At 56.6% G+C, this 14,268-nt stretch overlaps 1 protein-coding gene across 14 annotated transcripts in view; it reads left to right on the top strand.

The window, feature by feature from the left end:
- ATG13 (autophagy related 13) overlaps positions 1-14,033 on the top strand; it is a 67,958-nt gene extending 53,925 nt beyond the window's left edge. For 4 of the 14 annotated variants that reach the window (XM_089327086.1, XM_089327094.1, XM_089327091.1 and 1 more), the window contains exons 12-20: positions 854-952; positions 1,304-1,384; positions 1,687-1,770; positions 2,166-2,302; positions 7,900-8,014; positions 8,478-8,555; positions 9,103-9,219; positions 9,678-9,806; positions 11,615-14,033. In XM_089327086.1, the coding sequence (XP_089183212.1) occupies positions 854-952; positions 1,304-1,384; positions 1,687-1,770; positions 2,166-2,302; positions 7,900-8,014; positions 8,478-8,555; positions 9,103-9,219; positions 9,678-9,806; positions 11,615-11,692 (918 nt within the window). In that variant the 3' untranslated portion in view covers positions 11,693-14,033. Of the gene's footprint in view, positions 1-853; positions 953-1,303; positions 1,385-1,659; positions 1,771-2,165; positions 2,303-7,899; positions 8,015-8,477; positions 8,556-9,102; positions 9,220-9,677; positions 9,807-11,614 lie in introns of those variants that run through there. The other 10 variants (XM_002709079.6, XM_070071042.2, XM_089327122.1 and 7 more) reach the window with 6 other exon arrangements.
- The last annotated feature ends 235 nt before the right edge of the window (positions 14,034-14,268 follow it).

The following is a 14,268-nucleotide window of genomic DNA, read 5'->3' as shown; positions in this document are numbered from 1 at the left end:
TTTTTTTTACATTGTATAAAATTTATTTTGAGAAGCAGAAATAGAGCTTTTATCTGTTGGTCCACTCCCCAGATACACACAATGGCCAGGACGGGGCCAGGCCAAAGTAGGGAGACGGAGTGAAATCCAGGTCTCCCACGTGGGTAGCAAGGAACGCAAATCCTTGCAACAGCTTGGCTGCCTCCTAGGTTCTACATAGCAGGAAGCTGGAATCAGGAGCTAGAGCCAGGTAATCCTAGGTGGCATGCAGGCGGCTCAGCCACTTGCTTAACTGTCAGGCCTGTGAGGATGAGCACCACACACACACACACACACACACCCCTACCTGCCTACCCAGGGTGACATGGACAGTGCGCACTGGAACCTTTTAAAGTTCTGGCCAACAAATGTCACCTGATCCAACTAACCTGTGCCTGTCCCTGCAGATTGTGGGTCCCAGGGAGAGGTTTTCGTCTGGCCTTACAGGCCCAGCATCCGCGTTCATCCCTGCGCACCTGGCCTCTGCTCTCAGGTCTTTCCTGTTACGAGCTGCCCTCTCACTTCCTCCCAGCCTTCCTGACTAAAGACAACCTAATGCCTGGCTCAGGTTTCTCTGTTTTCCCAGTGATACCAGCTTCAGTCAGCCCCCCGCCCCCCCAAAGCTGCTAGTCAGGGAGACAGCACGCATGGAGTGCCTGGGATGAGTGTCATTTCTAGGGAAGCCAGCGGGCGCCTCTCCCCACTTCCCTCCTGGCTCGCCAGTGTCCATCCCAGCCTCTTGGCACTGCCCTTTCCTGAGTTGTTTTCACTTCTTTCTCAAGTCCCTTTTCTTTTTCTTCTCGTTTCTCCTGTCTCTATGTGTGTCTGTGCACAGTGTGTGTTTACTGTCACAAAGGCACATTTTCAGACCCCTACTCCTGTGGTGACGGACACCCTGAGGGTCCCCATGGCAGGACTGGCCTTTTCCCATCAAGTGAGTCCATTATGGGAAGAAGGGGATAGCATGAGTTGCATCTTTCTATTTTAAAGTAGTGACTACAGATACAGGGTCCAGTTAAGTGCCTCCAAGTGTTCTGTGGGATTACTCTGAGGCTCAATAATTGATTGCAACAGGCACAGCCACAGCCCAGCAGCCCAAAATAGGAGCTTTCATTTGCCCCGCCTCCTACCATTAATGTGAAGAATAAGCAGAGTTATTTATATTGAATTTCCAAATAAACAATCCAACTCTGGTGTTCCTTCTTCCATCATTATAAATAGGAGCCCTCTGGTACCCAGGGGTGATGGAGGGCCTGATTCGGGAACGTGGCCTTCCATTTCAAAGGGACATCAAGGACAAAGGAGAGTGCAATGGCCTCTGCCCCGGCTTGTGCGCCACAGATCGGCTGGGCTTGAAACTGAAACGGTAGCAAAGCCTGGGAAAGGGGGAACAAGGAGTTCATTTGAGACATTTCCGAGTCTCCAAAGCTGGGAATCGTAATCCCAGTTGAGACAAATCTCTGTTTACTCATCTACAAAGGCCTGGTCTGCCACAACCCGGTAACCCGGTATTCAGGCCCCGTGCACGCACGCGGGTGTGCGGGTGGGAGCCTGGCCCGGGAGCTCCCGCGTTAGCCACACTCTCGGTCTGCCTCGTTTCCCTTGCCTTCCTCTGCCCCTCTCTGTTTTTCTCTTGCTTAGCTCTCAAGCTCTCGCCTTTCCTATCAGCCTGCTGCCCTGGGCGTTGGATCAGCTGACCTGGCTTATCCAGTAGTGTTTGCTGCTGGCTTAAACGCAACACACCCTCACCAGGTATCTTCAAAGGTGGGGAGGACGTGGGGTTTCCGGAGCTGCCTCCCCTGCCCTGAGGCAGTTGAGGGACCCCTTGGACACAAGTATCGCCCTGATGTCTGGGAGCAGAGCTCTTAGGAAGCTTTGGAGGACTGCGGCGACTGAGACGAAGGATTCTCTTAGACTCCAGAAAGGAAGGAAGCCTTCCCCCATCTGTCTCCCTCCTCCCTTTTCTCTGCACCATCGCCATGCATGTCTCCCATTGGCCGAGTCCCCGGGGACAGACATCCAGAGGTTGTACTGTGTGTGTGGCGGCAGGCGTGGTGCACGCTCAACAGCAGATGCGTCCTACCAGGACGCGAGGCTCCCCACCGCCCGGCGCCGCCCTGAGTCACTGTGTCTCCATTTTCTCCAAGCTGATGGTCCCTGGGAAAGAAGGTGGAGTACCCCTTGCTCCCAGCCAGCCTGCCCACGGTGCCCAGGCTGACCAGGAGAGACTGGCCACCTACACCCCTTCTGACGGGGCCCACTGTGCTGCCACGCCTTCCAGCAGGTGAGTTCATACCTCAGCTCTGCCACTGCCAAGACCAGCCAGGGGCCTGGGCCCCCGACACACGTGTGCCTGTTTGGTGTCAGGGAAGAGTAAGAGAAGGTTTCTAAAAGTTCGTGGAAATGCCTATGATTAAAAAAAACTATTGGCCGGCGCCGCGGCTCACTAGGCTAATCCTCCGCCTAGCGGCGCCGGCACACCGGGTTCTAGTCCCGGTCGGGGCGCCGGATTCTGTCCCGGTTGCCCCTCTTCTAGGCCAGCCCTCTGCTGTGGCCAGGGAGTGCAGTGGAGGATGGCCCAGGTGCTTGGGCCCTGCACCCCATGGGAGACCAGGCAAAGCACCTGGCTCCTGGCTCCTGCCATCGGATCAGCACGGTGCGCGGGCCGCAGCGCGCCGGCCGCGGCGGCCATTGGAGGGTGAACCAACAGCAAAGGAAGACCTTTCTCTCTGTCTCTCTCTCTCACTGTCCACTCTGCCTGTCAAAAAAAAAAAAAAACAAAAACAAACTATTTTTGGATTTCAGAATTTTTGTACCAGAATAAACTTATCTGTTAATTCTGTTTTTTCCATAATTTTTTTTGACAGAGTTAGACAGTGAGAGAGAGAGAGAGAAAGGTCCTCCTTCTGTTGGTTCACCCTTCAAATGGCCACTACGGATGGCGCTGCGCCGATCCGAAGCCAGGAGCTTCCTCCTGTTCTCCCATGCGGGTGCAGGGCCCAAGCACATGGGCCATCCTTCACTGCCTTCCCAGGCCACAGCAGAGAGCTGGACTGGAAGAGGAGCAACCAGGACAGAATCCGGGGCCCCCAACCAGGGCTAGAACCGGGGGTGCCAGCGCCGCAGGTGGAGGATTAGCCAAGTGAGCCATGGCGCCGGCCTCCATAAACTTTTTGAAGTATCCAGATAGCTTTCAGCATCTGTTCAGGCTTGGCATTTGTGCCTACATGTAATGTCCTTAAAGCTCCTGATAAAAGCATTATGTTGCAGCTGGAGCATGAGGAAGCCCACCCAGGCCTGAGGCAATGGGGGCTTGTTTATTATCCCTTTTATTTATTTATCTTAAAGTCAGAGCTACAGAGAGAGGAGAGTCAGTGAGGGAGAGAGAGAGCGAGCGAGCGAGCTTCTATCTACTTTCACTTCCCAGATGGCTGCAACTACCCGGGCTGAACCCGGCCAGAGCCAGGAGCTTCACTCAGATCTCCCCCATGGGTACAGGGGCCCGATAACTTGGGCCATCTCCTGCTGCTTTTTCCAGGCCTTTAGCAGGGAGCTGGATTGAAAATGGAGCAGCTGGGACATAAACTCATGCCCGCATGGTGTGTTAGCACGGCAGGTGGAGGCTTAGCCTGCTGTGCCACGGTGCTGGCCCCGTCCTCAGTGTTCTCCAAGGGTCCGAACGGGCCCGCCCCATTGCCTTGGAGTCTGGGGCCGCAGTTGGTTGCTCTTGGGGTAGGTTTCCTGTCCTGTTAGTTTTTTTAGAGATGTTTTGAAAACAGTTATTTTTGCTCTGAAAAGCCACTTTCGCATTGTTCCTGGGCCTGTCTGCACCTGCCACAGCCTCCTCTGTCACTGGTGACTCCGGGGTCTTTATCTCCAGTCTCCAAATTCTTGTTTTCTTTTAAATCTGCTGCTTGGGATCAGCAGTGTTCCTCACCATGTCAGATACGGACACCAGGTCCAAGGTCACAATCAAGGACTTAAAGGAGAAGAAGGAAGTTGTAGAGATTGGAAGAGATGCCCGTGCCAGTAGAAATCCTAATGAGAAAAATGGGGTGCAAGAGGTAGACGATGAGGCAGGCGGTGGGGAGAAAGAGGGCAGTGGTTAGGAAGGTGATGGAGCTGACGATGAGGGGTCCGAGGCAGCTGTGGGCAAACAGGCGGGCGAGGAGGGTGAGAATGATGATGTTGACACCGGGGAGCTGAGGATGGCGAGAATGGCTAGACAATAAAAAAGGAAAAGTTGAGAAAGACCGCAGCGACCTTTTCACCCTCCACTTCCATCTCAGAATATGAAGGTAGATGAGAGGTAGAGGCACAAAGAGGGCGCCGCCCACCCGGCAGCACCACCTGCAGAAGACACGCACTCTTTATGGTGCAGCCAGCACCATAGGAATTTGCAACAAGGGAGGAGAAGAGCCAAAACTGAAAAGTACTTTATAAGAGGCCAGCATTACGGCATGGCTGGTAATGCTGCCACCTGTGATGCTGGCATCCAATGTGGGCACCAGTTCAAGTCCCGGGTGCTCCACTTCTTTTTCTTTTTCTTAAAGATTTTATTTGAGAGGTGGGATTACAGACAGTGAAAGGGAGAGACAGAAAGAAAGGTCTTCCATCTGCTGGTTCACTCCCCAAATGGCTGCAATGGCTGGAGCTGCGCCGACCCGAAGCCAGGAGCCAGGCACTTCTTTCCAGTCTCCCATGTAGGTGCAGGGGCCCAAGGACGTGGGCCATCTTCTACTGCCCTCCCAGGCCATAGCAGACAGCTGGATCAGAAGTTTAGCAGCTGGGACTAGAACCAGCACCCATAGGAGATGCCAACACCACAGGCGTAGGATTAAGCTACTGCACCACAGTGCTGGGCCCACAGCTGCTCCACTTCTGATCCAGCTCGCTGCTGGTGTACCTAGGAGGGCAATGAGGATGGCCTGAATGCTTGGGCCCCTGCACCCACGTGGGAGACATGGAGGAGGCTCCTGGCTCCTGGCTTTGGACCCGTCCATCTCTGGCCTTTGCAGCCATTTGGGAAGTAAACCAGCGGATGGAAATCTCGCTCTGTCTCTCCCTCTCGCTCTGACTCTGACTTTCAAATAAATGAACAAATATTTTTTAAAAGTTACACATTTCTATTTTTTGTTTACACTTTACATTTTGTAAATGTTGTTAGGAATCAGCCATTTTTAGTGATCTCTCGGTGATCAAGCCAGCCTTCAGATTCTTCTGTCCTACTTCTGACTTGACTTACGGTGTGGCCGTGTTCACTATACTCTTAAAGGAGAAAAAAGCCTTTTATAAAAAAGCAATGACAAAATATCTTATTCGGAGCAATAATCTTTTTCAAAACAATAATAATGATGGTATATGTAGCTGTAAGTAGTTGGCTTGTAGGAAAGACAAAAATAAGTTTCTCTTTTTATCTGTGAAGTTGATTTTTTTTGGTCTGTTGTGTGTGTGAAACAATGTCCAAAAAGAAATGAGAATTTGGTTTTGATGAGTTCTACCAATAAACAAAGTGGAATCCATCTTTTCCGATTACCAGAGTGATGCCGTCTGTGAAGTCCGATCCGTTAGGTAGGAAGTGGAAGTTCTCTTTCACCCTGCAGAAATCACCACTGTTTGCTCGCTTTTCAGGCTGAGAGGGCCTCGGGAGGGCGAGGCAGCTGGCCAGCGCCCTCAGCTTGCGTAGCAGCCAGGGCACAGCCCACATCCTGTGACCCCGGAGCCCCTGCTCCCTCTTTGCAGTGCACTCGGTGCTCCCCTGGGAGCCCCAGTGGGTCTGACCTGCCCTGCTCTCCCTTGGTTCGGAAAGCCCCAGAGAAAATGAGATCACAGTGCTCCACCACATCGAAAATGAATGTTCTCATCCTAGAAATTCCTGATGTTTTTCATTCCCACAGTGCAATGGTGGGAGGGAAATTGCTTGGGAAAATCGTTTTACGCCATCCATCAGGAGAAATCAGTTCAGTCCTGGTCCCACAAACCTCCATTCTCTGTCATCCTAGCTTCTGTAGGAGGATCAGAAGAGGAACTCATTTTTTTTTATTAATTAATTTATTTATTTGAGAGGCAGAGTTATAAACAGAGAGGGGGAGAGACAGAGAGAAAGGTCTTCCATCCGCTGATTCCCTCCCCAAGTGGCCTCAACAGCTGGAGCTGGGTCAGTCTGCAGCCAGGAGCTTCTTCTGGGTCTCCCATGTGGGTGCAGGGGCCCAAGGACTTGGGCCATCTTCCACTGCTTTCCCAGGCCATAGTAGAGAGCTGGATTGGAAGAGGAGCAGCACTCATATAGGGTGCCGGCACTGCAGGCGGAGGCTTAACCTGCTGCGCCACAGCGCCGGCCCCAGGACTCAGTCATTCCACTCTTGTTTTCTGAGCTGCAATTCCTGGGTCTGTCCAGCAGTAGCGAAAGCAGCGGGGGCATTCGTAGACACAGATCATGCTGGCATTGTGGTGCAGCGGGTTAAGCCTGTGCCACTGGATTCTCATACGAGCGCCAGTTCAAGTCCCCACTTCTCTGCTTCCAGTCCAACTCCCTGCTAATGTGCTGGAGAAAGCAGCAGAAGATGGCCCCTTGGGCCCCTGCCACCAACGTGGGAGAACTGAATGGAGTTCTAGGCTCCTGGCTTTGGTCGGGCCCAGCCCAGGCCCTTACAACCATTTGGGGAATAAACCAGCAGATAAAAGATGCCTCTCACTCATTGTCTCTGTCTCTGTCTCTTTCTCTCTTTGTTAACTCTGCCTTTTGAATAAATAAATCTTTTTTTAAAAAAATGCAGGTCATTAGAGCTCGGTAAGCTTTCATCAGTTCGGATCCCCTGCTGCCTGGAGTCTGGAGGCCACTCGGAGCGTGTTTTTGGCCGGGGCACCGTCCCTAACCTCCACTGCTCACAGCACCACAGGAACCCCCATTTCTGCTGCTCAGAGTCCCCCATCATCTCTCCCTCAGCATCAGCCTGGAGGGCAGGGGAGGTGGGGATGGGAGTGGCGGAGTTGGCTGTGTTTTCCAGAGACATCGAGGGATGGAGGGAGGCCTGGGAGCAAGGACCGGGGAGGACACGTGGTTAGGGTCTTGAGAACCTCTGTCCGGGGTGCAGAGAGCTCTGGCTGGCTGAGGAATCGAATCTGGGGCTCCTGTGAGTCACTGAAGCTTGAAGTTAACATTAGACTGCCTACAGGACAGCCTTGCCGTAGGTTTAAATAGCTAAAACAGGCTGTGGCCGAGCAGGTAACGCTGCCACCTGCGATGCTGTACGATTCCCGGCTGCTGCACTTCCGATCTGAGGGCCTGCACCCACGTGGGAGACCCAGAAGGGGCTCCTGGCTCCTGGCTTTGGCCTGGCCCAGAGCTGGCCATTGCGGCCATCCTGGAAGTGAGCCAGCAGATGGAAGATTTTCTGTCTCTGTCTTTGTCTGTCTCCTTCCTCCCCCCCATCCCACTCTCCTTCTGTAACTCCGACTTTCAAATAAATAAATCTTTAAAAAAAAACCCAGAGCGAAGGAAAGTTAAAATTTGGGGTCTTGCTAGCTAACAGATTTGTGCTAGAATTACAGTTAATGAGAATCGCCTGCCTGTTTGTTGCCCTGTGTGGCAGCTGATGTTGATCTTGGCATCTGAGAGTAAAGTTCATGTAGGCTTTACAGAGTTGGAACACTCTGCCTCCACATCTGCATAACTTCCAGTTGCTCCAGGACGTGCGGCCCTCTGCTGTCAACTCAAATGCGGGGTGACCGGTAGCAGCCGGCCCGCAGACCGCTTCTCCCTTGTGGGTGGCCTGGGCGGGCCAACTCCTGCCCTGGGCCCAGCCCACAGCCGGTGCGTGTCGGGAAGACATCCTCTGTCCTGTGCCTGAGAACGCTACCGCCCTTCTCTTCCTTCTGCAGCGAGGATACGGAAACCGTGTCGAACAGCAGCGAGGGGCGGGCCTCCCCCCGGGATGTCCTGGAGACCGCCTTCGTCCGAAAAGTGGGGGCCTTCGTCAACAAGCCAATCAACCAGGTGATTCCTGCGCCATCGCCCGGTGGGAGAATGAGTTCTTAGAGTGGGGCCCTGTAACCCGGAATCGGTGGAAATACCAAGACTGTGGGCGTGGGGGGGAGTGTGTGTGCTTATAGGTTTGACTGTGGTGAGAGTTCGTAACCTGTGGTACCCCTCCTGAGAAAGTGTAGACCTCTTAAGCTTCCGAGAGAGAGAGCGCGGACACGGTTTGTGTAAAGTCAGTGCATGGCCTCAGCCGTACTTGACCGGGAAGTTGTCCTCGGCGGGCCAGTGAGGCATGCTGTCCTAGTGACTGCCGAGTGAACCTCCAGGCTGGACCCCTGCACTTCTCAGGAGCCCAGACCTTGTTCATGATGGGGGCAGGAGGCCTGGGGGCCTGGGGCCTCCGACAGAGCAGGAGCCAGAGGGCAGCGCGATCGCTGGGAGGAGGGCAGGCACCCACGCTCTCCCTTGGTCTCTGCAGGTGGCCCTGACCAGCTTGGACATACCCTTCGCCATGTTTGCTCCCAAGGATTTGGAGCTGGAGGATACTGACCCCATGGTGAGCCCGCCACCGACCGCCCATTTCCAGTTACGGTGCCGTTGTCGTCACCCTTCCTGGGCTGCAGGCACTCAGCCCTCTGCAGACCGCAGGCCCTGCCTCGTGGCTTAGGGATCTGTACACAGCACTGGGATCCCTACAGAATCCTCAGATTTTTTTTTTTTTTTTTTTTTTTGTTTTTTGTTTTTTGTTTTTTGTTTTTTGTTTTTTGTTTTTTTTTTTTTTAAGATCGATTTGTTTGAAAGGCAGAGTTAAAGAGAGAGCAATCTTTCATCTGCTGGTTCACTCCCCAGATGGCGGCAGTGTTCAGGGCTGGGCAGGCAGAAGCCAGGAGCCAGTAATTCCAACCAGGTCTCCCTCCGGGAGCAGGGGCCCAAGTACTTGGGCCATCTTCTTTGCTTTTCCAGGTACATTAGCAGGGAGCTGAACCGGGATGCTGCTGTCACAGGCAGTAGTTTAACCCACTGCGTAACAGCGCCAGCCCTTCCTCAGATTCTTGTCTCCAGGTCACAGGATCTGCCCCTGACTCTGCCGTGTTCTGAAACAGGTGAACCCCCCAGACTCCCCGGACCCCGAGTCTCCTCTCCAGCGCAGCCTGCACTCGGACGGCTCCAGTGGAGGCAGCAGCGGCAACACCCATGATGACTTCGTGATGATCGACTTTGTAAGTTGCCACCACTGCCTTGACGTTGGGAGGCGTCTCTCGCAGCTGAGCAAGGTTCCCTTCCCCAGGGATCGCAGGGATGGGACGCGTGGGCCCTCCTGTGCAGTTCACGTGGGCTACCCGCCCAGGACCCTGACGGCAGGGCATTTTGCACTGTGTCTTTGGTTGCCGTTCAGAATGGAGAGTTTTCTAGCAGTTCCCGCTTAGGTGCTCCTCGCGCCCGAATGGCTGCCCGTTGCGTAGGAGAGGAATTTGGAGGAAGGAGATGCAAACGTCGACAGGGCAGAGTGATGCTGTCACCAGCCCGGAGACCCTGTGCCCAGCCCTCCCGTGATTTAAGCCTGGAGGAGCCCGGCGCCTGAGCGTCATCATCCGCAAGGAGGCTGGTTCACAGCCTCTCCCCTCCGCCATTCCCTCTGACCCAAAGCAAGCTAAACCGCGTCTGTCTTGTTTTAAAGAAACCGGCTTTTTCTAAAGACGATATTCTCCCAATGGACCTGGGGACCTTCTATCGGGAATTCCAGAACCCGCCTCAGCTGAGCAGCCTCTCCATCGATATTGGAGCACAGTCCATGGCTGAAGACTTGGTATGGAAGCCCCTTCCCCCACCACAGCCCACCCTCTGCCCTCGCCCCCCCACCGCTCACGTCTCCCCTGGAACGAGGAAGAGGTTGGAGTCCACTTGGATTTGCTCGGGCTCAGCTCCTCTCGTGTCTGTCCTCAGCACCCCCGCGCCCCCCGCTCTGGTGCTGCTGGCCAGTGCGCCGAGCCAGGCCGCTCTGACAGCTCTGCATTCGACTGCCGAGTCTGCCCAGCAGGCCGCCGTGGTCCAAGGCTGAGTGCCGTGTTCCCGCCCCGGTCTCGGAGAGCTCCTTGCCCTCGGCTCGTGGTTCCCTTGTTTGTCCAGATGTCCTGTGGTGACCAGAGTGACCACACCTCTGCCGAGGGCATCTCCTCTTTCCTGCACAAGCCGCAGAGACTCCGGGTGCCCGGTGCCATGGGGTGTCAGTGTCCTCTACAGAAATTAAGGCCCTGCTCAATAACAACAACATAGCTAGAAGAAGAAGAAATTATTTTTGTTTAATGATTTATCCAGTTATTCGAAAGTCAGAGCTAGAGAGAGAGAGAGGTCTTCCATCTGCTGATTCACTCCCCAACTGGCCACAACTGCCAGGGATGAGCCAGGCCAAAGCTAGGAGCCAGGAGGTTCATCCGGGTCTCCCACACGGGTGTCATAGGCCCAGGCACTGGGGCCATCCTCCACTGCTTTTCTGAGCCATTAGGAGGAAGCTGGGTCGGAAGTGGAGCTGGGCATGAACTGGCAGCCATGTGGGATGCTGGCATCGCCGGCAGCAGCTTTAACTGCTACTCTGCAACACCAGCCCCAGTAATAGGTGTTGATAGTAACACTTCCTGCAGCTTCTCTGTGCCCAGCATTTTTCTGAGTCTTTAACATGAATGTGACAGCTCTTAGAGGTAGGTTTTCTTATCCCAGTTATCAGACAAGAAAACTGACTTGCCTGTGGTCACACACACCCAGGCAAAACGAAAGCTTTGGTCCCAGCCCGCCTGGCTGTTGAAGTTGGTTTTGGTTCTTACTCCCCTGCCTCTCACTTGACGTGCGCTTGGGAGGAAACGTGGTCCCGGAACTCGACACGATGGCACAGCTGGGACGCGCTGGTCCCGAGGCTCCCTCCTCCCCCACGATGGCACAGCTGGGACGCGCTGGTCCCGAGGCTCCCTCCTCCCCCACGATGGCACAGCTGGGACGCGCTGGTCCCGAGGCTCCCTCCTCCCCCACGATGGCACAGCTGGGACGCGCTGGTCCCGAGGCTCCCTCCTCCCCAGGCAGCTGTGCGCAGGCCAGCCTCAGTGTCTGAGCTCTGGGGTTAGACAGTGTGTGAGTCTTCAGGTCCCGAGCAGCCCAGCGGGGAGGTCAGCTCCCCAGAGGCAGCTTACGTCTGCCTGTTCGTGGGGAGACGGGCCACCTGGCTAGCAGCGGATTTTCACTGATGCTCACAGCTGTTTCCCTGTGTATGTTCTCTCTCATTCCCCTTGAATCCCCTCCCAGCTGTGCACAGATGCAAAGTCCCAGGCCTCACCACAGGACCGCCTGTTCCCGGGGGATTCCATGCCCTGCCGAGGGTGTGAAGACGTCTTTGATTAACTGTTCCTGGTCCTTCCAGCCTGCCAGTCTGATCTGTGCCACCGTGTCATCTTCTTTCTCTGTGTCACCTGTTCTTGCTGTGTCACTGTGAGGCCCACTAGGATTCCCCAGGCTGCTGTGCACCTGCCCGGCCACCCCTGGTCTCACTCCCTCCTTCCTCTAACGGCCAGGCCGGCTGCCCTCCGGGGCCCTGCCAAGTGAGCAGCTCTTTTCTGTCTCCTGGCGCAGGACTCGCTCCCAGAGAAGCTGGCTGTGCACGAGAAGAACGTCCGAGAATTTGACGCCTTTGTGGAAACCCTGCAGTAAACGTGTCCTCGGGGCCCTGGCGTCGCTGCGGCCCCAGGGAGGGCGAGCCCAGCACTCGTCAGCTGCTCTCATCTCTCCTGCCCCAAGCCAGCTGAGGAGGCGATGGGCTCCTCACAGGGACCCAGAAGTTCCTGCCCTCGGACCCCCTGGAGACTCCATGGCACCAGTCAAGCCCAATAACAGCGTTCAAGAGAACTCCTGGCCTTGGAGGTGGGCAGAGCCTGTGTCACAGATGGGCCCTCAGCGGGGCCGTGTGCACGCCCGTGTCACAGCCGGGCCCTCAGCGGGGCCGTGTGCACCCCTGTGTCACAGCCGGGCCCTCAGCGGGGCCGTGTGCACGCCCGTGTCACAGATGGGCCCTCAGCGGGGCCGTGTGCACGCCCGTGTCACAGCCGGGCCCTCAGCGGGGCCGTGTGCACCCCTGTGTCACAGCCGGGCCCTCAGCGGGGCCGTGTGCACGCCCGTGTCACAGATGGGCCCTCAGCGGGGCCGTGTGCACGCCCGTGTCACAGCCGGGCCCTCAGCGGGGCCGTGTGCACGCCCGTGTCACAGCCGGGCCCTCAGAGGGCCATGTGCACCCCCGTGTCACAGCCGGGCCCTCAGCGGGCCATGTGCACCCCCATGTCACAGCCGGGCCCTCAGCGGGGCCGTGTGCACGCCCGTGTCACAGCCGGGCCCTCAGCGGGGCCGTGTGCACGCCCTGCCTGCCATCAGCTGCTTCACGGAGGCATCCACCCCGCCCTCCTGCTGCCCGCCTCCCACCCGGCTCCACCCTTGCCCTTTGACACTGGAGCTGGGGGCCCCGAGACCAATGGCAGGCGGACAGCAAGGAGCGGGAGCTGGAGGCCTGCTCTGTTCCCCTTCAGTTCCTGGAGTCTTCCTCTTCTTCGCTCCCTCTCTGCCCTGTGCCACCCCCCCCACCCCACCCCCATGCTGCGGGTGATGACAGGCCATCCCCAGCAGGCGACGAGAACTCCAAAGCCATCTCGACCCTCAGAGGCCGTGCCAGCCTCTGCGCGAGGGGCGAGCGGCCCTGGCGGCTGCCTCGCTCAGCCCCGGGGGAGGCGGAACCCGTGTCTCTGGGGCCCAGGCACTGGGCGTCACCGTTGAGCCCCCCCCCGCCCCTCCCCCCCGGTTGCTGCTCCTTGGTTATAGAACACGGTAAATATTTATTACTTTCAGAGAAATCAGATATTTTATAGAGGAAATATGTTTGAGGTTAGATGCTTTCACTTGGGGAAGCGGAAGGGCCTCTTCCCGGGCCGCCCCCATCGGGCTGCAGGGCTCGGGCTGGCTGAGGGCAGAGCGCCCTCCGGGATGGCCGGGTTTGAACTGGCACAGGCTCTCCCGCGGATGCTACGTCTTCCTGGCAAAGCCTGAGGCCTCGGCTCCGCAGACAGCGCCGCTGACTCTTCTGGCCGCCCAGGAGGCCTTGGGTGCTAAAGGCAGTGACTCCCAAGCTGTGCCACCCACAGGCGTCGTGTGCGTGCCCCGCTGCCTGGCCCCACGTCCTGATCCCCGGGGCTGGGCCACAGACCTTCTGTGTACTTGGGCCTGGCCACCGCCTCCTTTAACCCCAGGGTCTGTGCACGGCCCTGGCATTTATGAGCTGGGCTGACCGCTCATTGAGAAACCAAAGCTGGGCATGTGCTTGGCTTAGCCCTTCAGTATCAGTGCTTGACTAAGTCAAGTGCCTGGCCTCCCCCGCTGGCCCCAGGCTGGCCGCCTGCCTGCCTGAGAGCAGGCCTGCCCACCCCACCGGGCCTCTCAGGGATTGGGCAGCCGCAGGTGAGGGTTAGAGCCGGCTCCGGAGGACAGCCCTGTCCCTGTGCATGCTTTGCCATCACAGACCAATGTCCCCAGCAGTGGCGGCAAGCTGGCCCTCCTGTCTGGGCCTCAGCATGTCCGTGGCCTGCTCACCCACTTAGACTTAACCTCCAAGGCCCCCGTGCTGAAGAGGAGGCGGACCTTCAACTGCTGCCCTCTGTCCAGGCCTTCGCATGGAGAGGCCTGTTAGCCACCGTCTGACACAGTCCTCTCTGACTCCGTCACTGTTAGCCTCCACGGACAGCAGCCATCAGGGAGAGGCAGGGGAGGCGGAGCCCTGACTGAGCTGAGCCTGGGAGGAGCAAAGCAACTGTGAAGGCTGCCCTTGACCTCAGCCCAGTGCACACAAGGATGAGCCCACGCGGAGTCCTGCGGCGCCCAGGGACAGCCTGGGACCAGTTGGCTGTCTCCCGGTGCCAGAGTCCCTCTTCCTTCTCCAACCTGATTTGTTTGGAAATGCTGAGCTACACTTCAAAACATATTCAAGAGATTTCCAATAAAATTTTTTTCTGTACTTCACAGCCTCCTGTCCTGCAGGTTGTCTGAAAACAGCACTGTGTCTCTGTGCACCACCCGGTCAGCGCCAGCTCCCTGGGGGAAGGGAAGAGCACTGATTGGTCACATCAGGCCGGGCTGGGTTGAGTCTTGGGGCTTGGCCACGGGCTGCTCAGGAAACCTAAGCACCTTAAGTCCTTGCAGTGTTCCTGTGGCAAGGGCTCACGTCTGAGTATTCAGTGACGACATGCGTA

Source organism: Oryctolagus cuniculus, chromosome 1 (assembly GCF_051225735.1).
Source record: "Oryctolagus cuniculus isolate XC-2025 breed Fujian yellow rabbit chromosome 1, ASM5122573v1, whole genome shotgun sequence".
In the NCBI taxonomy this organism is placed as follows: domain Eukaryota; kingdom Metazoa; phylum Chordata; class Mammalia; order Lagomorpha; family Leporidae; genus Oryctolagus; species Oryctolagus cuniculus.
The sequence above is the reverse complement of the archived record's forward strand: the minus strand, read 5'-3'. Positions and strand labels throughout refer to the sequence as shown.